The sequence below is a fragment of the Mchenga conophoros genome, linkage group LG7, assembly GCF_057382185.1.
Source record: "Mchenga conophoros isolate Kocher_MC1m ecotype Shallow Benthic linkage group LG7, M_conophoros_male_GT1.1, whole genome shotgun sequence".
In the NCBI taxonomy this organism is placed as follows: Eukaryota; Metazoa; Chordata; class Actinopteri; order Cichliformes; family Cichlidae; genus Mchenga; species Mchenga conophoros.
In genome coordinates this window covers 46,568,704-46,595,814 of record NC_140532.1, presented here as the reverse complement: position 1 = coordinate 46,595,814, position 27,111 = coordinate 46,568,704, and the positions used below count along the sequence as shown (strand labels likewise).

Genomic DNA, 27,111 nt, shown 5'->3' with positions numbered 1-27,111 from the left:
AGAGATACAGAAGAAGAGAGAGAGAGAGAGCACGCGCAAGAGAGAGAGAGAGAAAAGAGAGAATGCCCAAGAGGCTAAGAAGGTAGACTCCCGAGCTGCACAAACAAGTGAGAAGGAAACGGGGGAGAGGGAATGAAGGAGAGGGAGGAGACAGCGATAATGAGAAGAGACGAATGAGCAGCGTGAGCTCAGACAGAAACACGCGGTGTGTATGTCCAACAATCACACTGACTCATCTCTACTGTCCTCCATAATTGGACATGTGTGTGACAGACATGAATGTACATATTGTGTCCATTTGTGGCTCCACCACACCCCCCGCCCAAACTCCATTTCTTGGTGAAGCCATTACAGCCAGGTCCCACAGGGTGCACAAAGGACACAATGGACACATAACCACTGTAAACACACACAAGCACAAGCAGCAGAAAACATATCCATCTATCTTACACACACGATGCAGCCACAAAGTCACAGAGCAACCATACATGAAATGGGAAAGATGTCATTTTGGAAAAGCTTCCTATCTCAGAGGAACAGATGGTGCTACAATATCTATAACGTTGTACGATAGCAGAAATAGCAGCTAAATTTGACTTTTAAAGCCTAAATCTGGCATTTCTTTGGACACTAAACAGATAATATTTACAACATGTGCACGGGATAGCAGGACATAATATCGCTCTAATAAATGGAGGGATTTCTGTATGTTTATGTGTGCTGACTGTTTTCTTTTCCTATTTCAGTCAACTTTCTTCCAACTCACTTGTAACTTCACAGGTATATTGCTGACAGCCAAACAAAGAGCACATTTAATCTATTGCTGTTTGGATTCATATTGCTAATTCTAAATAGAGGCAAAGAACACATAAACACACAGATACATTATTAGAAACAATAAATAAATAACCTTCTACTTTATATTTAAACAGATAAATTGAGGAGTTCTCAGCTGCTATGTACAGTACTATGTACTAACATACTGTGGCATACCCCTGGAAATAATATTTGCATACTATTAGGGTCATAGACATAAGCTTATGCTTAATCTGACTCCACAGATGATTCACACTCTTCTGTGACCTCATATTTGTGTCACCAATTCAGATAACATAACTTAAAAATAAACCTGCACTCGCTGAGACGTCTACCTTTGGTGACGCAAACACGTCTGACACATGCTCAGATCAGGATTAAGACCTTATACACATGTGAAGACCTCACCTTAACACAGTGTCTGTTGTACTTCCACAACGCATGTACGATGATGTGCAACCTGACTTGATCAATCAGCAATTATATTGACATCATTTTCTACACTTCTTGTCAAGGTCACTGTAGATATGTGCCGTGTGGCTATTTATAGATGTGTTTGCACTCCATAAACGCACTGAGTCACAGCTTGCCTCAACATCCTAGACTTGATGACATGAATGCACTTTTTTTTTTCTATTGAAACAAACCCTGAGTGAGCTTGAGGTTAGGAGGGATTTTACTGTACAAGCGTTGTAAGAGAGCTAAAACAGAATGTTAGTCTACTTTCACCTAAGACACGCTTATGTTGCAAATAAGACAATAAAATGAAACTGTGGTCAACCTGCAATAGTACACAAAGCATCACTGCTTGACTTAACTAGCTAATAATAAGAAACAAGCTAGTTATATCAATTATGCTAAAGTTCAAAAACTAAACTTAATCTTATATTTAAAAAAATTAAAATTAAATTTATTTTTTTTAAAAATAGACTGAACAAATATGACCAACCATTCAAAGACAACTTTGGCTGTTTGACAAATTTTAATACTGAGGTTGTATAATGAGTAACACAACAACCGTAATACAATGTGATAATGGTGCTAAGTGCCTCTGATAAAAGCTTTAAAACTGAATGGCAAACATGAGAAGTGTTAAAGGAACCTTTAATAATGAGACATAACGGATCCACATGACACTCTCTTTGCCCCTCGCACCAGTTCACACATTCCTTCCCTCTCTCTTTTCGCTCTTCTTCTGTCACTGTTATCACAAGAGCCTCTCTGCACTACCCAGGAGAAAGGTTGTGTTTTTTTCTTCTTTTGTCGCCTTAGTGGCAAGGAACATTTGACATTGGAAGGTAAGAGACACACCTGCTGTCTCTCTCCACATAAATGCTTGAGTCAATACTTATCCCTCACCAACAAAAGTCCAAGATGCTTGGCTTCATATGCTGAGGTAACAGTTCAACAGTGGTTAATGTGAGAAAAAGAACTCCAACAGATCACAATAACATTAAAGAAAAAACTGTTTAAAGTTTCTCCAGTCGCAGCAAATTTCATCGATTTCATGTGCAGAAGGTGAGAAGAAGGTCAAGTGTTTTCCACTCGGTAAACAAAAGAGGTAAATCACACCTGAGCCATTTGTCAGGTTCCACCCACACACTCATCTCAGGACTCGGCTTTTCCATTGTGAACGTGGCATCAAAAACTTTATAAAGGCCAAAATTTGAATACGGTACTTGGCAAGTAAGTTCATTTTTCATTCTCGCAGTAAAAAAAACGGGGGGGGGGGGGGGGGGGGGGGGAAACAAAAGGGGGATTTCACAAGAAACAACCACAGTCTAAATAAAATGTTTATCAAAGTCCCTGCTTTCACCTAACATGGTATTTACAAAACTAAACACACTCCCGCAGTCAAATCACACACACTCAGGCATTGGGACCATATTTAACAAGCATGCAGACACAATATAGAGAGCAAAAAGAGTGTGACCTCTGCAGCAGTATTACATAAACATGACATACAGTACCTTAGACACCGGCATCGGGACACGCAGTGTGCTTGCTTGTTTCAATGAGTGTTAATATTGTTGTTGTGTGTCCTAGAGTACTCCGAAGAAGAGCACAGTTCATCCACACATACACACAGCACATGTGCAGTGCAAATACTAGATGCAGGCTGCTAATCCACAGTGACCATATGTCTTTTTTTCTCCTGTCTGTTATTCAGATATTGTGATAGTGCCTTTTTCTCCTAGTTGTGTTTCTTGTCTCTGCTCTTTCTGCAGCGGTCCCAGCTTCTACCCCAGCTCGGTGATAACGTGCGCGCCAACGTGTGTGCGAAAGACAGGGAAGAGAGGGAAGAGGGGGTGGGAGGGGTTGAGAGAAGAGAGGGGGTGGGTGGGAGTGGGATTGGGTGAAGGAGGGGGACGATGCAAAAGAAAGACAGATGGAATCGGGGAGAGACAGAGGTGTGAGAGTGACAGCAGGAAATGTAAAAATGTGATGTGTTAAAAATCACGGAGGGAGCGCTGGTTAGGAAAAGATCAAATGCGGCGAAACTCTGGAGATCGAAGCAGCAAGAGTCCCTCATTCCTCACCCTCTCTCTCTTTTCCACTACGTGCTATTTTTAGAAGTTGATCTGCCGCAAATCAAAGCCCCGAATCAAAACCTATCAAAAGAGCAGGATGTTAAGGGCCATGACTTTCACAAGTAATGGGACGCACACACCAAACTGGTCCGTTACAATGACCATGCGTCTGCATCAGACCTGAAGAGTGGCATGTAAGCTATTCATCAGGCCTTATCTAATCATATCATGTGCTAATACATAATAGGCTTCACAAATAGCTATTTTAAACACTTGTCAATTACACTGCACAGACGCACAGCTGCCTCTCACAGTTTCTAGCCAAAATTATTCCTGAGAAAATGTATCCAGACGTAACGTTTAAAAAGCAGGATATAAACTAAATGGAAATTAGATTTCAGTGATTGTTTTTTTTTTTCTTTGTTTTGTTTTTGTAAACCTGCTTCAAAGACTCTTTTTAGGCTGTGGCTAAAAGCATAAAGTTCTCAGTCTCTTAATTGTCGTATTAATCAGAAATGTCCTTGTGTCAAAACCATCCTTGTAATTTACACATTAGAATATTATCGCAGCTCCATTACATGCTCGGTGGAGCACACGTCATTTTTCAGAGTAAAGAATGTGCGTAATTAAAACCCAGAGTGGATGGATTTCATGCTCTGCATTACCTTCTTAGGTCTGAGTCTGCGAGGCTCTTATCTATACTTCCTTCTGTGCTGATGCATTACCATTACATAACACAGTTATGAATAGTTAAAGGTGAGCTAAAATAAAGCCAAACATCACTCCGTCAGAAGGAAATCATTAATTTTTAAAGAAAGCCAAGGGAATTAATCTAACACCACAGACCATAATCATTAACATCACTCAGCCATTTGTGTGTGTCTGCGTGTGTGTGAGCGACTGACAGAAAGACAGTTAGCGAGGTCAAGTGCAGGGAAAACAAACACAGTGACACATGGAAAGGAAGTGAAGTGAACAGGATTGACCTGTGATACCAGAGAAAAGGCCTTTACACATCGTAGAAAAAAGTAGACGATATTCAGAGGTGTTCAGATGTGAACTTGTTGTGTAATGTTTCTACACGTGCCAAATATGTTGCATTTTTGTGAAAAAACTAGCTCAAAAAAATGTAAACACTGTAAAAAGAACTGATAAAAGTAGACATCAGATGACAATGAGCTGGTCCTGATGTTTCTAAACAACAAAAGGAAGAATTTGAGAATCTGAGTTCATCCATTTCTCGCAAGAAGGAAGAATTTCATGCTTAATCCCGGAGTCGAAGCTGTATCACGATCAGTTGTTGGCAGAATTAGGACCACATCTGAAGAGCTGTACGCATAATTTCAGACAGTGTGAGATAAAATACAATTCATTTACTATTTCCATATCATTTTATATTCAGTATCGGCGCACATTTGTACTTGTTACAGGATGGAATGGTCCAAACTGTTTATTCACATGGTAGCTGAAAAAAAAAACAAATGCCACAAATTAAGCAAATGGCTACATTAAGAATAGCTGGGCCGGAAAAATATTTTTAGTGCGTGACATATTCATACAAATTTTATGCGTCCGGTGCATAATGGTGTTAAGAAGATTATATTTGAAGAGGGAACACACAACAAAACAAGCCCGAAAAACAGGGTTGAGTTAAAGTTGAACTTTTGTCAACCACTGAATGTATTCTTATTTTCCTAATATGAATACAGTAGCACATTACTGACATCTCACCTATGTCTTAATTTCTCACAGTTCAGCTTTGATGAAGAACTCTGCAAAACTAAGGAAAGTTTAAGATTGCGGCATTGCTTGCACACAAAGTGGATAGTCGTCCTGGTGATTATAAGACAATAAAATCTCTATAAATAATTTTTTTACAGTATTTAGTCCAAATCAGAATCAGAATACTTTATCAATCCCTGAGGAAATTATGTGGTAAAATCTAAAGGAAATAGCGCGAACCACTTATAGCCGGCGCAGCAAAGCATAGTGCATTCTAAGCCTCTTAAAAGATGACTACTGAGCAGCAGCAATGCCATTAATTTATTATGGAAAAATCTTTTTGGATGATGAAATCTAATTAAAAATTATGATCCACTATGACGTTCCTCACATCTGCACCATTTGGAGCTGTAAATCTGGATGTCATGACACCACATCCCAGAAATAGCATGCAATGTGCCTCGTGTGAGTGTGTGCATGTGTGCGATGGAGAGCAAGCAGCAACAAGAAGACAAATGGAATTCATCCATGTCTAATTAGAGACAGCGAGGGGGAAAGTATGCATCTGTTGCAGACAGAGAATAAGAGCAGGAGAAATGTCAATCATATTAACATGTGCTGGTGCAGATGTTTACCATAATTCACTTTCTGTTTGGATACTTTAAATTTTCTATCTGAAATTGTAAAGTCGGCAGTGATCTTGGAAGAAGCGCGCAGAGGTCCGCAAAAAAAGTGCCTTTTATCCGACGTGTAAATATTAGTATTTAAAGTGTTTAGAATGGCTCACTGAAATGACACATGCGCGGCCACCCCTCACGGCTAACTGCTATCCTCATTGTGTACCCAGTGAAAATAAACTGTCAAAAAAACTACACACTCCTTCAGCAACTTGTTAACTTTCCCCTCGCTCTCTCTGATGTCACTCCCGGCCTCCTGAAGATGACTATCTACTAAAACTCACTCTATGTCAGCTTGGAGACCTACTTCTCCACTTGGACTAGTGTCACTCATGTCTGCTAACATAATTGTCTCCCTGACAAGCTTCACTCCTTGTGAGAGTTCAACTGAGACAATGTTTTGTGCACAGTGATAAGCCGTTGTTGTGTGACAAAAACAAACTTCACTCAGGTCTAGGACAAATCTGCTCCATTAGCTCACTGGAGCAATAAGCGTTAAGATGAGGACTACTGATCTCCTTCCGAAAAGGCTACATATGCATGACTCTTAACTGTGAATAAATGTACCGGATGTTTAATAGTTTAATACTTAACCAGACTAATAAACAATCATCTAAAATATATGTTTAGTGCACTCATGCTGCATTCCATTTATCTCTGAATCTGGATGTTGGAGCTAGGCGTGGCGACATGCTGGAGTTGACCTAATTCCATAGTATTTTTCAGAAAAGCAAGGAAAAAAGAATTTGTTTTGCTACTCAGTAAGGCACTCAAAAACACCCTGCGTAACATTCACAGACAAAGCCTGGTCAATGCTTTGCCCATGGCTTATTTTGTGAGTCTCAAATACACAACAAGGGTAGTATAGATTACAAGTTTTACAGTTTTAATAACGTTTCTGTGGACAGCTGCTGTCCTGGATTGTGAGGTTGGAGTAAATAGAACGAGATATTTACCAGTGTGTGCTGTGTCAGAAAATTTTGAATGACTAAAGTGCTAAAAAACAAAGCAAATATTTTGCTAAGCCACTGAATCCTAAACCAAACTGGAGCCATCAGCCTATTTTTACTTTGTGTTCCTGCTTAAAATGCAGTGTGTGAAATATGCTACTTAATAGCTGCAGATTCACCGACAGCTCTTATCTGTCCCTGAACTTCATGTTTCTTTGATAGCATGCATGACAGTGCGCCTGAGCTGGAGAGACATGGCAGATTAGGAAAACAATGAACAGGAAAGGATCGCCACATTTTTATAATTCATCATGAACAGCCTGACAAGTTGAGAGAAAGTGAGCAACAGAGGAAGAATTAGAGGGGGTCCTCGTCGCCCTACGTCACCGCTTCTCCCAACATGAATGCTGCATTATAACCCCTTCAGCGCTAAAACAGATTCTCATAAATGTGAAATGAGACAGGATGAGAACAGAACAAGCTGCCTCCAAACTTCAACACACACACACACATTTTGTTCATTAGCAGAAACCATCTTTTTTTTTCCACTGTTCACGGTGCTGATGTAGAAAATTTGTGCAACTTTTACTGCAGATAGTTTCTGACTCAGAGAAGGAGCGCCAGTATTGCTCATCAAATGCAAACTGTGTGTGAGCTCGGTTGTCATTTTCAAAATGGGCAGCCCTATCTAAATTCCCATCAAGTATGTGTGTGTGTGTGTGTGTGTGTGTGTGTGTGTGTGTGTGTGTGTGTGTGTGTGTGTGTGTGTGTGTGTGTGTGTGTGTGTGTGTGTGCGTGTCTGTTTATGCAGCTGTGCAAATGTATTTTTTTCTTGAAGAATGAAGAATGTACCGGAAGCTCTCCAGTGAAGGAGATAACACACTTTTAATGGCTCTGGCTGAGTTTAATGTTTTTTGTGTGCATGAGGAAAAAAGAAAACCTACCTTTTTAACCTATACAGTAAATCATTAGTGTATACTGCTTAGGGATCATGATTACTTATATTAGTTATTCAAGACTGCACATTTAAAACCTAAAAAGCTCGCCAATTTAAGTTGTAACTGTGGCGTTTTTAAGTGCTTTTATTTTGAAGACCTAAAGCAAAGCAAAGTGCATTGCTTTCAATGAGCTTGCCATTCGCTGAGTCCCTTAAAATGACTTGATGTCACATTGTAACATGATGTAATGTGGAATAGATATGAAGGGATTTCAGACTGTAAACAAATTAGGAGAGCAAAGCTCTTGTGTGTCAGCAGGCTATCAAAACACATTAGTATCTAAGGGGCCCAGACCTCCAAGAATACCTTATAGGAGTTCTTTGAAACTACTTTTGAAATAAAAAGTGCACCAGAGTTGATGTTTAAGTCATGAGAAGCACTTGTTTGATTTGTCAGAATCAGAAAAGGCTTATTTCTGAATGAATTTAGAATTTAAATGAACTGAAACGAAAACCTAAAGCGAATCTAATGCAAAAAGATTATTCCTTTGAGCATTTAAATTATGAACCGACCATGTTTGGCCTCTAACTGGCACATTCTGGTATGTCAGGTTATTAAATTTCACCAGCCTTTGTGCAGGTTTCTGCCTGGGATCATCCTCTGTTGTTCCACCTTTTGACAACATCTGCTGTATGATATCATATCATCCCGCTCTATGATTATTTTAACCTCCTCTCTAACCTCAATCTAACTCGTGGCCCACTTTCCTTGACATTTTCTTGATCTGCAATTTCGCGACAGATTCGACAGCAGAGGGCTGACAGAGTGAGCATGCATCATATTTGCAAGTTAATGATAAATGTTTGCTGTGAGCCGTCTGTTCAATATGCTGACAGCAAATGGAGCTCTGCACAAAACAGACATGAAAGTCATCATCGTGCCCCACTCTCATTAGGACTCGGAGATTAGAGACTCCTCAATAGAAAAGAGGCTTGTGTCCAAATTTTTCCAAAGGGAAGCATTGAAAAGTGTTAAGGGACTGAAGGAACTAGGGCAGCTGCTGACATCAACACTGTGACGAAATAATCCCATTTTACGGTTAAACATGAATGAAAAACCTAACGCGAGTAGATAGTGGCTTCTGAAGAACGCGTGTTCTCCCTCTGGAGAGGATTCTGCTCTCGCTGCACATTTGAACACAACTCTTGAGGAAGGTGCGTGCTTCAGCTAAGTGCAGATTTACTCGGCTTTGTGCATGAGAGGAGAAATACACTTTCTGACACAAAGAAAACGGTTGAATCAATGGATCATTTTCTAAAGCGCCTTTACTGCTCTTCCTGCTCACTGGCAGCAACACACACTGCGGATCAAATACATAGTCTATTCGCTTTTGAAAATAGGTTCTGGTGTTGATTCAACAGTAACAATAAAGCAGAAATGAAGTTACTGAAGTGTCACCAAAAGAAATACTATCTTACTCCCACATCCTGAAACATGAGAGGGTGTGTACTTGTGGTAATCAAGGAAAGCTTGTTGAAGCTGTGTGAAGTTTTCCTTTGAGCATATTTTTACACTGTGAAAAGAAAAGTAAAACGAAAATGTAAAACAAAAGAGGACAAGAATAGAACTTGTTTCTCCTGGTTGGAGGTTGTGTCTTTGTGCTGTCCACCACCCCACTTCCCTTCTAACATGGACTTTTATAGGTTTTTGGTTTCCTTTACATCCAAAATGACACTAAAAGGGTATCCCAGTGTGTCGGAAATTGAATCTAAAATATAATTTTCTGATGATTTGAAAGTGAAAGTGTGTTAAAATGTTCAATTATTCGGAGAAATTTGTAATTTTCTGAATAATTTTCTGCACGTTAGGTCTGATTGACATTTGAAACTACCTTTTGATACGCGTTCTGTCATGGTCCTGGGTCTTTTGACCCAGCGTTTTAAGTTTGAGTTTATTTTGTTCATTAGGTTATCTAAGTTCATTTGGTTATTAGACTCCTTGTGTTTTCTTCCCCTGTATTTAAGTTTCCCCTCAACCTTCGTGTTTCATGCTGCGTGTCTTATGTTATCAAGTTTGTATTATCATGTCTGTCTCATGTTTCCTGTTTTATTTTGAAGGAGTCGTGTGTTCTTTGTTCATTGTATTTAGTTTCACTTCCCTTGTCCTGTCATTAGGCTCATGTCAGTCAGCTGTTCCTCCATGTGTTCCCACTTCCCCTAATCACCTGCTGTGTATTTAAGTCCTCTATTTTCAGTGTGTGATTGTCAGGTCGTCTGTTGTCCACGCCATGTTTCCTATGCCATGCTTCCAAGTTTCTTGTCTAAGTTTTTCTTATTGTTTGTTTAGATTTCCCAGTTTAGGTTTGTGTTAATTTTGCTTCAGTTTGCCTTGCCCTTTGTTTGTACCTTTTTACCAGCCATATTAAACGGCTCACTTTTTGTTAACATTCAAGTTTTGTTCCCTGTTCCTTGGAGTCTGCATTTTGGGTCCTTTTTCAATTCATACAGTCTGCCCTCGCCAGACTGTGACACGTTCTCTCCTTTGTGGTAACGTGAAGCAACCCAAGAACACTTCCCAAGATACACAGTAAAGTGACCTGGATATATATCTTTTAAAAGCTTCCATGCAACACTGCTGATACTACTTTTCCTCATATATGCCATATTTGACAAAGCTAATTTGCATATTATTAAATACATTTGGAGGTGACTGAATACAAACTATTTGCCTCTAAGGGACTCTAGAGAAATGCAATCAAAAGTGAACTAATTTGGCTAGATGTACAATGTTATGATTAAGCATGTATTCCCTTGCCTTCGGGACTGCGTTTCCATTTAATAAGGGATTACAATAAAATGTTCTAATAAGTGTGCACGGAACAGGAATAACAGGAGTGATCGCACTGGGCAGCGCATGTACAAAACTGCACTATCAGGTTTTTCCAGGATTTGTGATGAATTTTAAAAACTTTGTTTTGGCAAGAACTGCCTCGAGCATTTTAGCATGTTTTGTAAATATGTTTTTCTTCAAAGAAATCTTCCTCTGCCTCCTGGTCTGAAAACACTGCAGGTTTAAAATGAGTGACCATAGAGTGTTAGAGGTCACTAAAAGTTGTTCTGTCTGTACTTCAGTTGCACCGCCACCATGTCCGAGCTGCCTTACGCCACCTTATGTTTCTCAGATGTTTACTCTGTGATATGTGCAACATTTTCAGATCCATCTTTCCTGGAAAATGAGTTCACGCAGCTCATGTTTCAGCTGTGTACTGACTTAGTTTGGATGAAAGGCCAAATCTGAGGAAAACAATGAGTACAACTGAGCCTCTTTCGGGCATGGGGGAACTTAAAGACTTCACAATTGAAAAAGTGATAAACCTGGCAGGTTTCTGGGTCACATCTGCGCTAAGACACTGTTTTGTCAATAGAGTTTGCATAAACAGCATCGACTTACGTGACTTAGCATGCTCACAAAGTTGTTTTGCCATTGAGCACATTGAACACTGTCGTGTGTGTAAATGTGTTCATTTACTCAGCAGGGAGTGCCTAATTGGCACTGACCCTGGGAGGACACAAGCAAGGAATCCAACTTTCCACGTAGTGTTGATGTGGAAAGATTCAATAGATCAGAACATTGTCCTGCAAGAAAAACACTGTAGCAGTGCAAATATTATTAGAAAGATATCTTAAGTTAAAAACAGCTTTTATATGTGCTGAAGTTGATAACACTCATGGGGAAATAGTAAAAAACAAAACAAAAAAACAGAGGATAGTCTGACTGAAACTTCTGAAAAAGGGGAAACACATATGTACATATGTACACGTGCAATGAATACACATGCATGCAGGCAGAAGAGAATGAAAGATGAAAGATTGCCGGCTTGTCAGTCTTTCTTGCTCTCTTTCATGCACTGATGAAATGAACCCTTAATGTGCAACAGGTGTGCCATCCACACACAAGGCTATTTATCCCTTTTAATCACCTTTCAGCTAAACTCAAATGAACTGGGTAGCACTCCTTTTAAACTGATGAAGTGAATGAGCTGTCTCTTTTGTTTATCAAAAATGAAGGAGGAAAGGAGAAAAAAAAGTGTTGGAAATTAAAGAGGAAGGAAATGTGAGTGGTGCTCACAGAAACGCTACATCAAATAATCAGTCCGAGAAAATCTAAACAAACGAATGCACATTACAGACAGATGTGCATTCATCTTTCTTAATAATAAAAAGTGCTTCGTATGATGTCATATTTATGTCAGACTAGACCTCTTTTTTCACACAAAAAAACCCCAAATAGCAATTAAGAAAACTGTTTGAGTAGATTTCCCTGGGTAGAAGCTTGAAATGACCAAACTGGGCCATGGTAATCTCAGTCACAGCATCCCCAGCAGCCACCCTGTTAATCAGGGCAGCAGAAGCCCCATGAGCTCTTAAAGATCAGTTCCAGTGCATCCTTAAGCGTGACGCATTGTGCTACATTAAGACAAGGATAGTTGACTGAGGTGCATTTAATTCATTTTTGAAATAGACCAGTGAAGACAAACAAGCACCTCTAATCAATTTTTGAACATTTTAATAACAAGAATGGTTAACTGAAACGTGAAAGAGAGGCCTTGACAAGCAGAATCAGTAGCTCACCGCAGCTGGGTGGATTTTAGCATCGTACAGTTTTCCTTCTTTTATTCCAGCCTACAAGTTTCCTGTTTTACTATCTGCCTAAAGTAACTAAGTAGTATGTAGCAACTGTTTCTTACAAAATTTCGTGGAAAAAACTGAAACAAATCTAAAAGGTTAATGCAGGTAGAAACAAAAGCTCAAATAATTTATGCACAAGCCTTTGCAGTGTATTATTATTATTAGTCCTTTATTTATCCAGGTAAAAAATCTCATTCCCAAGGTCATTATCTTTGATTATGCCATGGCATTGATTTTGAATAAAGTATGTCAGTGAGAAAACAAAGCACAGCCTCACACAGAAGGCAGAGTTTCTTCTCAAACTCTTTACCTCAATGAAAAAAGCACCTGATGCTAACAGCATTCAGTTAAACCTGCTGGTTACGGTTTATAATAATCATACTGGTTTATAAAAGAAACTACAGGAACAAACACTGGCTTTTGCTAGGAGGATGTGGCCTAAATTTCCTTGAGGACAGTCAAGGAACTTTTAAACTTTGAAATTTACGTCAGACAAAGGCAGCATTGAACTTCCCCAGAGAAATGTAAGAGTTTCTGTGAGTGGAAAATCAGAATTATGGCAATAAGAACTACAGACGAGGCTTTTACATGCGTGACGTTACTGTGCACAAAGTGTGTGCAATTCACGGGGCATCTGTGATGGGGGTTTGCACAAATATATGCATTCCCATGTGTTCATGTGTTTACTGATTCATCTCTGGCCTCAAATGAAATTGGAAATGCTCCTACATATTAATTAATAAACTGGAACGGTATGGGATTAGGGGGGTTGTACTGCAATGGGTGAAAAATTATTTAAGTGACCGGAAACAATTTGTGAAGCTGGGTGTCCATTCCTCATCATGCTTGGACATTGCTTGTGGTGTTCCACAAGGCTCTGTACTGGGTCCAAAATTATTTATTATTTATATAAATGATATTTGTAAGGCATCTGATATATTAAAATTAGTATTATTTGCAGATGACACAAATATTTTTTGTTCTGGGGGGAATCTAAAGGAGCTGCTGGATACAATTACTTCAGAAATGTGCAAAATTAAAAAATGGTTTAACAGGAACAAACTATCGCTAAATCTAAGTAAAACTAAAATTATCTTATTTGGGAATTCCCTTAGAAATGCACAAGTGCAGATTCATGTAGATGGTGTGGAAATTGAAAGAGTACTTGAACATAAGTTTCTTGGTGTGATTATAGATGATAAATTAAACTGGAAGTCTCATATAAATCATATACATAACAAAATTTCAAGAAGTGTCTCAATCTTGAGTAAAGTAAAACACATTCTGGACCACAAATCACTCCACATTCTCTATTGTTCCCTGATTGCACCGTATTTGAATTACTGTGCAGAGGTTTGGGGCAATACTTACAAATGTTCGCTATCATCAATCTTTATATTACAAAAAAGGGCCATAAGGATAATCCATAAAACTGGTTACAGAGATCATACAAATCCACTATTCTTAAAATCAAAAATTCTAAAATTCACAGATCTGGTTCATTTTCTCACAGCACAAATTATATATAAAGCAATAAATAACCTGCTTCCTGACAATATTCTAAAAATGTTTTCTAAAAGGGAACGGGGATACAATTTGAGGGGGGAATTAAATTTAAAACATCCTCGTATCCGTACAACATTAAAAAGTTTTTGCATCTCTGTGTGTGGAGTGAAGCTGTGGAACAGACTAAGTAAAGATATGAAGCAATGTCCAAGCATGGCGCAGTTTAAAAAGCGGTTTAAGGATATGGTTTTTACAGGGTACAGGGAAAAGGTAGAGATTTGATAGGGTGTTCTTGTCTAATATTTTCATGTGTGTGCGCATGCACGGGTTTGTTGGTATGGGTATATATGTATGTGTATATGTATGTATGTATATATATATATATGTGTATGTGTGTGTATGTATGTATATATATATATATATATATATATTAAATATATATAAAATTGTAGGTTGTGTATCCTTCAGGTGTTAATGGGGTTATTGAAAATGTGTATATGTGCGTATGTATGGATAGATAGAAACATATATGTGTATATATTTATAAAAAAAAAAAAAAAATTACACATAACATATAATGTAATTACAAGGAGGTATTTCTGTAGTCTATTGATACTAGATAGTGGAAAAGGGGTGGGATTAAATAAGCTTATGCTTCTTCCTGCTCCTTTTTGAACATGGACGTTATTTGGAGTTGTGGTTGCTCGTTTTCCTTTTGTTTGCTTTGTTCATTTGTCTCTTTTAATTCTATTTTTTTTTTTTTATACTTTTTCAACATGTTCAAAATAAAGATTCAATCAATCAATCAATCAATCCTAGATATGTGTGTCCATGTGTCATACCTGTTCAAAATGCGGAACGGGAGGCTCCCTCCTGTGTAGTTGGAGCTGCTTGTCAATGTTGTCCTTCAGGCACTGACACACACGGCGCTTCTGGTCTGCTGAATAGGCTTCCAGGCTGAGCAGGCAGTCACACTTCTGGAGAGAGAGAGAGAGAGAGTGAGGGGAGAGAGGAGGAAAAGGGGTGGAGGAAAAGACAGCGGGCAGTTACGCATCTACTGTCAACTAAATGAAAAAGCAGTGTCTCCTGATGCTTGGATAGTGAAAGACTGTCACAGCACAAGAAAATAAACATAATATAATATATAAAACACAAAAGTATAATAAAAATGAAAAAAAAGTGGCAAAAACAAGTTTTTCCCCATCTTACTGGCCCTTTTCAAGAAAACTAGAGAATACTAGAATGCTAGAGTTAACCATGTGCCTGTTTGAGTGCCTCTTTCTGTGAGACCTTTAAGAGAGATAATGAATGACTATAGAATGACTATAGTATCTATATAGCATTTGACCTTGACTTAACATTCAGGTATTATGTGAGCCTTGTTTTTAGAACAGAGTTTAAGGTGGCACGCACCCACGCTGGGAAGCAAAATGCTTGCTTTAGTGAAATTGAATAAAGGCCAGCATCCACATTAGGCAGAATTTGATATGCTGACAAAATGATTATGTAGCCAGTGTCAAGCTGGTGCTCTTGAAAAAGTACCAATCAATGCATCCCCAGGAAATACATGAGAAAGAATCTGACGAGTGCTTAATTGGCTAAGAGTTGGCAAACAGCAGTCCAGTAACTTTTCACTCAAGAGGACATAAATACTCCTCGTACATCCAGAATCTGCAATCGAAGACCTGTGACCATTCTCAGTAATGAACACATTAAACACTTAATGGATTAATGGGCCCATTTGTTTGTTGGCCGTGATTCAAGGAATGCATTTTTGATCAAAGATGGACTGTATCAAAAATAAATAAAGGAAAGGAAGAAGAGTTTACATGATAAAATATTTATGGTGAGGTCAGCGTCTGCCTTTCATAATGTTTGGTTCTGGTTAGTCACTTCCTGCTTTATTTTGAAATCTCTGTTCCTGCCTTTTTTCCCTTCTGTGTCTGCTTTATCGGTCCTGAGTGAGCTAATCGTCCTTCTCAGTTTATATACCTCGTGCCTAGAACCCTCCAGCTGTCTGAATGTCTTTGTTTAAAGTAGCTTTTATGCCTTCAATTCATACTCTTGTGTTTTCCTAGTATGTCTTCATTTTCCTGTTTATTTATTCCTTGTGTGTTCTTGACTTGTGATGGACGTCTTGCCTATTTTTCGACCTTGTCCTTTTACCTTCCTCTGTTTGCCTTCACTGCCTGCCTATGATTAAAGAGTGGATTTGGATTTTACCCTGCCTCTGTGCGTGCCTCCTGCATTTGTTTTTCCTCCTGTGTAATTATCACATTGCCACATAGTGCTGTTTGAAGTGGAGGTCTTAAAATACCAACTTTTACTACTGTATAGGAATTTCTTTTACTTATGTATTAATCACATTATGTTATTGTATAATGCCTTGGTGCCACTGGATTTTAACATGTCTCACACTCATACTGTAAGACAAATGGTGGGGGTCTAGTAAGGAAGTTGGGGGAAGCAGACAGCTCCACAGGAAGAGTCTTTTGTCTCTTCGAGGACTCTGGGAGGTAGCAAGGGAGTGTGAACCTTAAGGTGTGAAACAGCTGTGTACTGCCTTTTGTTCCTGGAGAAGGTATTTAACTGAGAGCCATGCTAGGCTCAGAGAGACTCTGCTGACCGTCTGCCCCACAGTCATGCAGGCTCTCCACCAACTTGGTTGTCTGTTCTTTGTGTTTTGATTAAAGAATGTTAGCTACTGCTCACCACTCGTCTGCAGGCTTTATTTAAATGGAAAACTTCCACAACACTACACACGCTTTTGTTTTAAAATAATTTTTCTGGATCCAGCAAAATAAGGAATTCCTTTATGATCAAGTTCCCTCATATTATTGAGATTTCTCTGTTTCCTTTTAACCCCTTAAATGTAGGAAGTATGATACAAATTAAAACTCATATATGCCAATTTATATGTCTTTTTTTGTGGTCAGAAGATTCAATAAACATTCAATTTTTTCTAATTTTCTGGCAAGTTGCAACAGAACTTGGACTTGGTTTCTGGCCATTTGCAAGTTGAAATGGTCATGGTTCTCTTTGTGTTGGTCCTGTGATGGACCTGTCCAGGGTGGGGCAGGCTCGAGCCCCATTGTGACCCTGAACTGGATCAAAGGTTAAGAATAGGTGGATGGATGTCTGGAATCGTCTAAAATGCATTTTCTATGCAAAAACAGTCTGGTTTTCTACCATCTACCAAATCCCTGTTTGTGCACATGTGCTCAACCTTTGCTGATAAATCATTGAGTCACATTTTTAGAGAAGTAACAAAGTCAAATTCTTTTTTTTCTGATGAATATTAAAGGAACCTTTTGTTCTCAGACACACTGGTTTTCTATTTCTCCTCCTTTTTATTCTTTGATAAATTCCATTTATCTCGGCTGCTCCGTTTCCAGCAATGTCAGGGAAAAACATTTGTGTCCTGACATTTCTGAACACGACTCGGGCTATAAATAGGATTTTTTCCATTTTGTACAAGTCTTCAGAGATTGACTGAAGTCCTCGGGGTTTTTCTTGATGCTCACTGCCCTGGTCAGTGGTGAATGAAGATGCTAGCTTATTTGCTTCTCTACTGGTTGCATGGTTGTTGGGTTTATTATGCATCCTCTACTGTGTTTCTGCCATTTGAACTGTTTGAATGTTACTCAGAGTCCTGCTGAAGATGAGGATAGTGCTGCTGAAAGGTCCAGTGGTGAAAAGTGCTTGATGTGGTTAAAGTTTTCTCATTTTTGGCATTACTAATGGCAGTTAAATGGTACTTATGGTGTCGCTGTCAAGGGAGGCCACTGTTAGTCTCTACTCCTGCTTATAACCCCTTCAGTCTTAAGGGTGGTCGGGTAAATATCTTTTGCGTGCAATTTTTTAAAGTGGTCTTAAGAAAAAGTTCTCCAGACTTTATGACGGTATTTCAAAGTTTTTCTTTGGACATTGTCTGCTTTTTCACTCATTTTCATTCCAGTCCTTTTAACTCACCACTTAACCACGATTTCTTTTCTTGTTTGTTTTTTTGCTAAACCATGTAACATTAGCCTGAATATTTTAAGCACAGATAACAATGCCTACTGCTGTGTTTTTAAATTGTCTCGTTCCAGCGGTGGGCCTGTGCTAGACAGACCCAACACCTACCTCAAGGGATAAACCACTGTTATGTCTACACATAAACCAAATTATAAGTTGTATCTTTAGGCACCTGGTTGTGTGTTTGAGACAAAAATCCCACACACACTGCCAATGCAGTAAAATCATATGTGGACAGAAAAACAGACATCAGTCATGGATTGGCCTCCCCAGAGCCTGAACCTAAACATTACAGTTATGTTCTCTAGAAAGAAAACACAAGTAAAAACAACCAATGTCTAAAGAAGAGCTTTGAGAAATTGAGCATCTAATATTAAGTTTTCATTTAAAAAACATAAAGTAAAATAAAAAAAACATAAGTCGCAGTAAGAGAAAAAATAGGTAGGTGGGATAGCAAAAGAATTTATGATATTGGGCCTGACGTTTTTCAGTTGCACCACAGCATGATGAAATAGGGGCTTATTCGGAGCAGACAGAAATCAATGTTAATGTTCTTTGATATCCATCATTTGGACTGAATCTGAGTCTATGAGGCTGCAACAAGAGCCACAAGGCTGGGAACACAAGCACACATGGACACACACACAGAGGGACAGACATACAATGAGTTAAATGTAAACAACTAGCCTCTGGGCAAACTAATACAGCTCCCAGTGAAAAAAAACTGACATTTCTATTTAAGGTCTAAGGTTGAGCTCTCGTGCAAAGCATTGCATGATCTTCCTCATGCCAGGAAAGGTCAGAAAATGCTGTTCAACAACCTCTCTGAAGAGAAGCATGTACGGCATTCAAGCTGGAAATAATCCCGCATTCTCTGCTTCCTGAAAAGCAAACATTTAGGATATGGCTTATTTACGACAGATGCTGTCCCAGAGGCAGACATGCAACTGCATCCGCACACATCAACCACAGCTTTACACTCTGTATGTAGCACCAGTCTGAATTCATTTTATAAATATAATCTTACTGTAGGGACATATTTAGAAGACATAATGGTTCAAAAAAAAGAACAAAAAGGTTTCCAGCTGGGACAGTGAGTCATTGCGATGCACACATCTCAGAGCTGCAGGAAGGCTTACATCCGTAATCTGTCAAAGAGAGGAAGTGTGTATGTTTACACAGTTTTAGTTGTGTACATATTACACTGCAAGCCACTTATTGACACCATGCACATTTTGTTTTGGCCATAACATGAAGTCACTCTTACTGCGAGGAATAGAGCATGTAGGGAAGTGCATTTTCTTTCCCATCTTAAAAATGCACCATGCTCTGTTGGGCGACTACTAATGATGATTTGTTTGTCTCCAGCTAACAATTTCTGCAATCCATTTCCATTTTTCCTGCTTATATTTGGTGTGCCATTATTACAGATATATGAGCTGTACTGTTAAACTGTGTATTATTACATCTATCTGGGTCTACTTTCCCTGACAGTGACTTGTGCATCATTGCATTACGTCAGCTGAAACTATCCATCACGCCAGTAAACTGTTGACAGTTCACAGATTGCATGTTTTGGGCGGGAATCGTCAGGACCCTGCAGGGGGTTTCTGTACTGTTGCCACCACAATCTATTCGGCAGGGCAATCTTTTAAACACATTCAAGTGCCATTTCACTTTTCCAGTGCATACACTAGGCCTACATGTCTTTTGGGGATGCAAAGAACTAATTTAAGGCACAGCTAAACAAATTAGCTTCAAAATCGGGACCGTTTTCAACTTCAAGACCTTAAAGTCACGCTGACTATATGGAAGCAGCTTTTTATGGTCATTTTGTTTTTTAAACAGGATTCATCAGTGGCCCAGGCTGCAATGTTAGAAAGAACAAGCCACTCAATGCTAAGCCAACTGAACCCCTTATTGTAATAATTAGCATTAATTGAGTTACCGTCTATGATGATCATAGAATTATTTGCTAAAATAAGTAAATTCCCTTTACTTGGGTCTCTGCATTAGTTCACCCTGTTTATAAATCCACCCTTCCAAGAGATAAACATAAGAGCTAATGAAACAAAATTCAATGAATGGTCACTGGCCTGCCATGGAGTGGCTAAAAATACAGGCAGCATTTCCCCTTAATCAGATTGATTAAAGTGCTCCCTGGTTGAAGCCCTCCCCCTGAGCCATCTGGCAGATGAGTTTTCAGTGCACTGGACCGCTGTCAACACAGCTCACCTAAACTGCTTTGGCACAGGTTAGCATGGTTTCAATGACAGCTAATGCCCATGTTTTTTTTTCCTTCTTTCTGTTTTTCACATCACCTGCTAACGATGATTCTGCTGCCTTGTGTTAACGATCACAGACTAAATACGAGAGCTCGAAGGTACAGTTTGACATTTTGGCAACAATATTATTTTGTTGTCATTCTATAACTTGGATGAGACGAGCGACAGTAATATAGTGATTCTGAAAAATAAAAATGCTAGAGGCAGTAGTCAGTAAAGGTAGCAGGCAGGTTTTCCTTGTGCTTTCCAGTTGTTTTTTATCACCTAAGGAGAGCATGGCTTCCTTTTGAGCAGAGTTATGAAAGCTGAACCTTTATTGTCCTGAACAGTCATGTGAAAGATAAAGTTTTCAAAGGACTGAAACCCTGTACTTTCCATAGTAAGTAAGAGGGTAAGAAGCAACAAAGTGCATGATAATTAAATCTGCCTGATTGAGTAAGGGTCACACGAACCAAGGTGTGAATGCTTTGTAAGATACTGCTCCGCCATGCCAACCTATTTGTTATTAAGGTCACACGGAGGTGTGAGCGAGGCTTGAAATGCCTGGGAATGGGTCTCAAGATGACGTTACAGGTGGCACATAGTTGTTCACAGTGGAAATAGATGGCCTCCTTTTACACCATCTGTCTCAAACCATTTGTGTCCTCGATCTAAAAATCTGAAGATTAGTATCCTCAAAAGAGTGTCATTTTTCCTTTAAATATACTTATAGAAGAAAGGGAACTTTCTCCAGAGGACTGTTATCACTGAGCGTCAAATATTGCTGCAGCTTGTAAAAATCACTGGTAAAAATTAACATGGATCCTCCTTTATTGTTAACGACGTAATGTTTGCGGCGCTGGTCTGCGTATTGGCATGCCAAAGCCCAAGACCCATAACTGTAAGCCAACTATCGTTTGATTTGCTGCCCAAACAAAAGATCTGAACAGCAGTTGGATGGGGTTGCCGTGTTTAGAGCCAGAGAGGCGTGTATGAACTGATCATATAAAGGATGTCCCCTCAAGTACACAATAAAAAGTCTGAAACCTATTAAAACCTACTGCTTTCTCAGTAGTCTGAGGCCTGAGCATCTGCTCATCAGACTTTCTCATATAGACACTCACTGCAATATCATCATCCATCAACTAACATTCACTGGTAAGTAAGCATTTTCTAAATCCCAAAATATGACACAAAAATGGGAAATTCCGAGGTTATTTAGGCCATATGGAAACACGGTGTGACTTAAGATGTGTGCTCATGGAGATTTATAACATTCTCCACGCACTTACCTCCATTAAAATCATTAAAATCAGTACATATTTCTTCAGTAAGGCAAAGCTCTCTACAAGGCAGATAAACACATAATGCCACCAGCGGCACTTGCTGTAGCAGAATAATGATAATAAAAGCATAAATGCTGTTATGTATTTTCAGTTCATCTGTAACAGCCATAATAGAGGAATTGTTCCGGATATATCAAGTGTGACATCAAGCCAGTTTTTTTTTTCCAGAGTAAGTCTTTGTACATCATCACACGAGCAGCGTCATACCGTATTAGTCATGTCCAACGCACTTGTGCTGAACATGTGACTCACTGTGTCACAAATGAGTGAGTTACAGTGAGTTACGTCACTGTCCTTAAATCCTTTCTGGCTGGCTTTATGTCTTTCCTGGCATTACTCTCAATTACTCTGGGCTAAGGGATCTCGCTTGTGGACCACTGAGGCTTTGCAATCTTAGTATTTAATGCATTTATAGATACAGCATAGGTGACATGTGAACACGAGCTAATGATACTTAAGCAGCTAGCTGACTCTTGGTTCAGAATGCCCTCACTAATGTCACTGGATGTGGAAGGAGCATGGCTCTTGGGATAGTAACTTGATTATTTTGCTACCAGGTGGAAATATCTCAACATCTACCGCACTGATTGACACATAATTTTGTACAGACGTTGGTTCATCAGAGAACGAATCCAAGAATGAAATGACTTTGGTGATCTTGTGACTCTTTATAATCACTACCCTGACCTATGAATTTAATATCATCAAGTTAGCATCATATTTATACCAAAGCACATATACATGCGAGAGTCACTAATTTAACCAGTTTTCACTTATCACATTATAAATGTGCAAGAGAATGGTGCAGAAAAAATGATCTGTGTAGTGTCAGAAAGGGTTTTGGGTTTGTTTGGTTTTTTGGCCTCTTCATTGAGTTTCCTAAATGGGAAATGGGGAAATTAATGACTGCATTCTTCTTCTTTCTCTACAGCAATGCACTATTTTTAGTATGAAGCAGCAGATAGTATCTCATGCAATGAAAAGGTCAGGAAAAATAGTCAAGTCTCGGTTTCACGTATCACTGTCTCATGATGGCACTATTCTGAAAAAATATTTATAGTCTTCCCAGTTAAATCCATTGAGCCAATGTGTGTTTTTCAAGCTGAAAACCAGGTTCGTTGCATCTCTCATCTCTCTCTTTCACGGGCTAGCAGGTAATGGTGTGATTAACTGTCAATAAATTGCACAAAGAAATTCACAAATCAAGTTCCACATGAAATATGCAGGATGTCATTTCCTCATGACTCCGTGTTTTTCCCACACTCTTTAATCTATTTCTCATTTGTTTGTCTGCTTTTGAGCTCAGGGCTCTTCTGTGGGTTGCATCGGCAGAGCTGCTACGAATAGAGCATGTAAATTGGAGTTCTTGGCCCGAGGCCCTTCCTAAAGCCACCAGGGAAGATGGTAAGCACATGACAGGACCCACAGATGTCAAGTACTGTTTCAAAAGTTTTTTCTCTCAGTTTGTGCCTTTTTTTAGCAGAAGTTTTGCATTCTTTCCATCACTATCCAGTGAGGGAGTTCATTGATAATTTAACTTATTTGCTCTTTTCATATGACTGTGTGCTGTGCTTTTATTGCATAAGCATAATTGTCCATAGACAAAGATGCTTTTTTTAATAAACTTTTCCAGTCGATAGCAAAGTGTCTGCAAGTTGTTGTGAAAGCCTGTTGTAGTTAATTACTCTAAGTATGTCATACAGGGGAAACATATATTATTGATTTGGAAATTACTTCATGATTCTTCACCCTTAAAGGTTTATGAATAATTTAGATGCTGAAGACGATTTGCTCTACACCTGATGAAATAGGGAGATAAACCACAGTTTAGTGCAGCTCAAGAGAGTACTTTGTCTTTGTCATAGATCTCAGTGCAATCATTTTATTAAGATGGACGTCTTTAAGTGATTAAATTTAGATGTATGCACAGCCCAATCTGCGCTGGCATATCAAATCAGACAAAAAGCCAAGCACACTTTAAGTTGTGACTCAGCTTGAGGGAAGAGGGTACATCTCAGTTCAATTAGACCCCTGAGAGACTGGACCCAACCTTGCCCTGTAATGGATAGCCATCATAAAGTAGGCATTTTGCTGACAAGAGCCCCTGGTTGCGTATCAGTCGTGCCCTGCCTTCAGACTGCAAGTGACAGCCAGTGTATCATGCAGCCAATGATGCAACTTAAAGCAAAGGGAAATTCGAATGTGTGTGGAACCTCAGACAAAGGCATACTGCAAAAACACAGAAGCACCTCTGAGACATCTTCTTAATCTTGGACTCAAACAGTGAGTCTTCAACTTTTATTTAATCTATGAAAAAACCACACACTGCATCGCCCTGTGCGTAATAAAATGAGAACACTTTACATTTATTCTACAGGCAGTTTGCATAAATTTCATCTGAGTTCAAAACACTGTCCTATGTTAGCCTGACGACAGCGCTCCCTTGCTGTTCTCCAGCCTCGAAATCACACTGTGATTTCACCTAGTTTGGCAGAGTCTCCGCTTAGCTGATCTCTTCTTCGTTATTCTGTGGCATCTCCACAGAGCTACTTACTCTGTGGAGATGCCACAGAATAACTACCGATGTACAAAAGGCAATTATTTCTAAACCAACAACTGGAAGATACTTATTAACAGGATTTCTCTACTGTATGTTAAAGGTAAGCACTATTTTCAGCCAGGGCTTTGAGAAGATGGAAGTTATAATTTTATTGTTTTTTGGTGCTCCACTGCGCTGCAGTCAGACACTAATGGCAATTTCTTGGAAACGGTGGTAAATGAGAGACCATGCACTTCACTTAATGGAATTCTCATCTTTCATTTGTTGAATAATCCACACACTTTAGCAACTATTAGAAGAGCTATACTCAGACAGGAAGTTTTGGTACGCCATAAAGCACCAGATTATTACATTCCATTAAATACTCACAGGTAACCTCTAAATTTACACACATGCAGGTAACTTTTGTCCAAATGAATGTTTATATTCATGTTCAGACTATGATAAATTAACTTCCATGAGGAAAAAACAACCAGAAAATCTTTTTTTTTAACAGATAGAATAATTTTCCTCTGTTATCTATCACTCTAGAAAATGCCACTTTGAGTTCGGCTCTTGCTGTCCTGACACAGAAGTCAGTTAGCAGCAGAAGTCTCTGTTTTTAAGAGTGCTCTCGACACTTACATCTCCACTGTCAGATAGCAGGTGCTGCTGAAGAGAGCTCGCCTCCCTGACGAACCTTTTCTTAGGCCCAACTCGGTCAGCCAGGTTGCCCATGATCAGTCTACGATTTTAGCCCACCGGTAAATAATCTCATTCAACTGTCTCTCCTTTCTCTGTCTGTCTTTTTTTCTTTTCATTTACCTACTCAACTCTTCCTTACTTTCTCTCCTCTCCTGCGTCACTGACACACTTACAGACGCACACTCACACTTGAATTTCCAGTTGCACCCTCCTGTCCCTCTACACACACACACACACACTTTTTTTCACGTATAAATCTGGGTTAGATCAGTCCTGTTTTGAGCGAGATCTAAAATAGGATGACCTCCAGTTACGGAGGAGAAGGGCAGGAGTAGACAAAAGGAAGGAAGAGGACTGTAACAGTGTCACAGGCAGACAGATTAAGAGAGAGGATTTTATAACTGTTTACAATTTCATGAGAAACGGGAGCTTTTCTCACATCTGCAGAACGAAAGTCTCTGCTGTTTCTCTTAAGGAGGTCCAGAAGAGAATCATAGTAAAAATAAACCTTATTAAATCTTACTTAAAAATGAAAATTAAGCGTGACGTGTCAGAAAATGGTAAATAAAATCAGATCTGACGCTGTATTTGCATTGACATTAATATTTTTGATTAAACCCGATAAGGGCGCCAGTTAAGAAATGCTAAAGGAGTCTTCATTTTTTGTGGATGCGTACAAATGCAGGTTTCTTTTCTTCTTTTAGTCCGATAACTGAATTACTAATATTTGTGCACAATGTATATCAAGCCAAAGGTAATGACAGTACATCAATGAACAGGGTCGCTTTAACATGTTAGTGCAATTCAATTAGGCATTCTGCTACATTCTCTATTGTGCTAACTGTTGCTACTCAACACATCGTTGCCCTCTGGTGGTCAGGAGGTACGATCCCCTATTACTACTCCTTTAATATCTTTTCCCTATCTGTGCTTTTATCTGTGTCTTTTACTCTTCACTTTACAAACCAATGCACCCTATTAAAGGGAACATAACCACTCAGTTGAGACTAATCAAGACTCTGATGTGTTAACACACAATGGAGGGCAGATAACTTTACTCCCACATACACACACGAGCCAACTGTTGTGTTGATAACACTACGGCCTCTCTGCATAAGACACTCAGTACAGATGCCTCTAATAAAGAAACAAAGAATCAGGGAAGATCATCTCGACACTGTGAATGCTGGGAAAGCAGTGGAATTCCACTCATTTCACTCTGATAAATTTCACATCTTAGAGTAAGTCGTGTATAAAAAGCCCTTTTTTTTAATACAATACAGCTGTTTTAAATGAGCACTTCTATTTTTTTCTAATCAACCTGTCCTTAATATCAAGCTAGGTTACTGCATTTAATCCAGCTAATATGTATCCAAATTGTAATTATATATTCACATACAACTAGCTACAACACCTGGGTTTCATCATTTATTTCTAACACGTCCAAATTTATAGGAAGGGTTTTGTTTAATGGCCAGAATTGCACAGAAACAGCGCTGGTGAAGTCTCCACCGATCCTGTCATAGTCTCGGACTGTCGACTTGTCTCCATTACTGTCATCCAAGGTCTCACTGCTGCATTTGTCATCCCTCATCACAACTTTTACAGACACAGAACAAGTCAGCATGCCTAAAAGGATCATCACAGAGGCTCTGTTCTTGGACTGATACATTTTCCCGGATAAATGCTCCCTTTAAACAAACAAACACACACATCCACACATGTGCAATAACACTAAGTGCAATAATCCTTTCTGGCATCGTTGTATTTTTACTCAGTTGTATATAGCATTCGTATTCTATTTTTATCTTATTGTATATTTTTATTCTATTTTATTCTACTGTATATAGTATATTATTTTATTCTATTCTGTACAGCTGTGTACTGTATTTATTCTTATTGTATTCTAATTTTTGCGTCATAACTTTTGCACTGTCCACTTCCTGCTGTGACAAAACAAATTTCCCACATGTGGGACTAATAAAGGTTATCTTATCTTATCTTATCTTATCTTTAAGCAATATCAGGAAGCTTAGGGAACTGTATAAATTTCTTCTTTTTTTTTTTTACAGAGATGACGAGTTCAAGGTGTTGGCTTGGCTTCAAATTCCCCACATGACCACCCCCACCTAACAAGTTGCAGGAATTAAGCTTTTCTGCCTACATCTCCATGCCTGATACCAGAGAATACCTTCAAAGATCGTATGGAGTCCATGAATGTATAAGCTACAGCTTTCTGGCAGCACAGTGAGGACCTACACTGTATTAGCCAGTTTGGATGGATGTGTCGGATAAACAGGAAGCTAAGCCAAGAAAATCTTGTCTGGAAACAACAACTCACTGGCTTCTTGTATGATACCTGCCATATATGCTGCATTAGATTTGGGAGGATTGTTGCAGCTGTCTTAGCTG

General features: G+C 39.0%; 1 protein-coding gene across 3 annotated transcripts in view; it reads right to left on the bottom strand.

Annotated features, from left to right (window-relative positions):
• Nucleotides 1–27,111, bottom strand: part of rgs3a (regulator of G protein signaling 3a) — a 123,757-nt gene that overhangs the window by 46,273 nt on the left and 50,373 nt on the right. For all 3 annotated transcript variants that reach the window (XM_085279731.1, XM_085279728.1, XM_085279730.1), the window contains one exon: nucleotides 14,671–14,805. In XM_085279731.1, coding sequence (XP_085135857.1) covers nucleotides 14,671–14,805 — 135 coding nt within the window. The remainder of the gene's footprint in view (nucleotides 1–14,670; nucleotides 14,806–27,111) is intronic.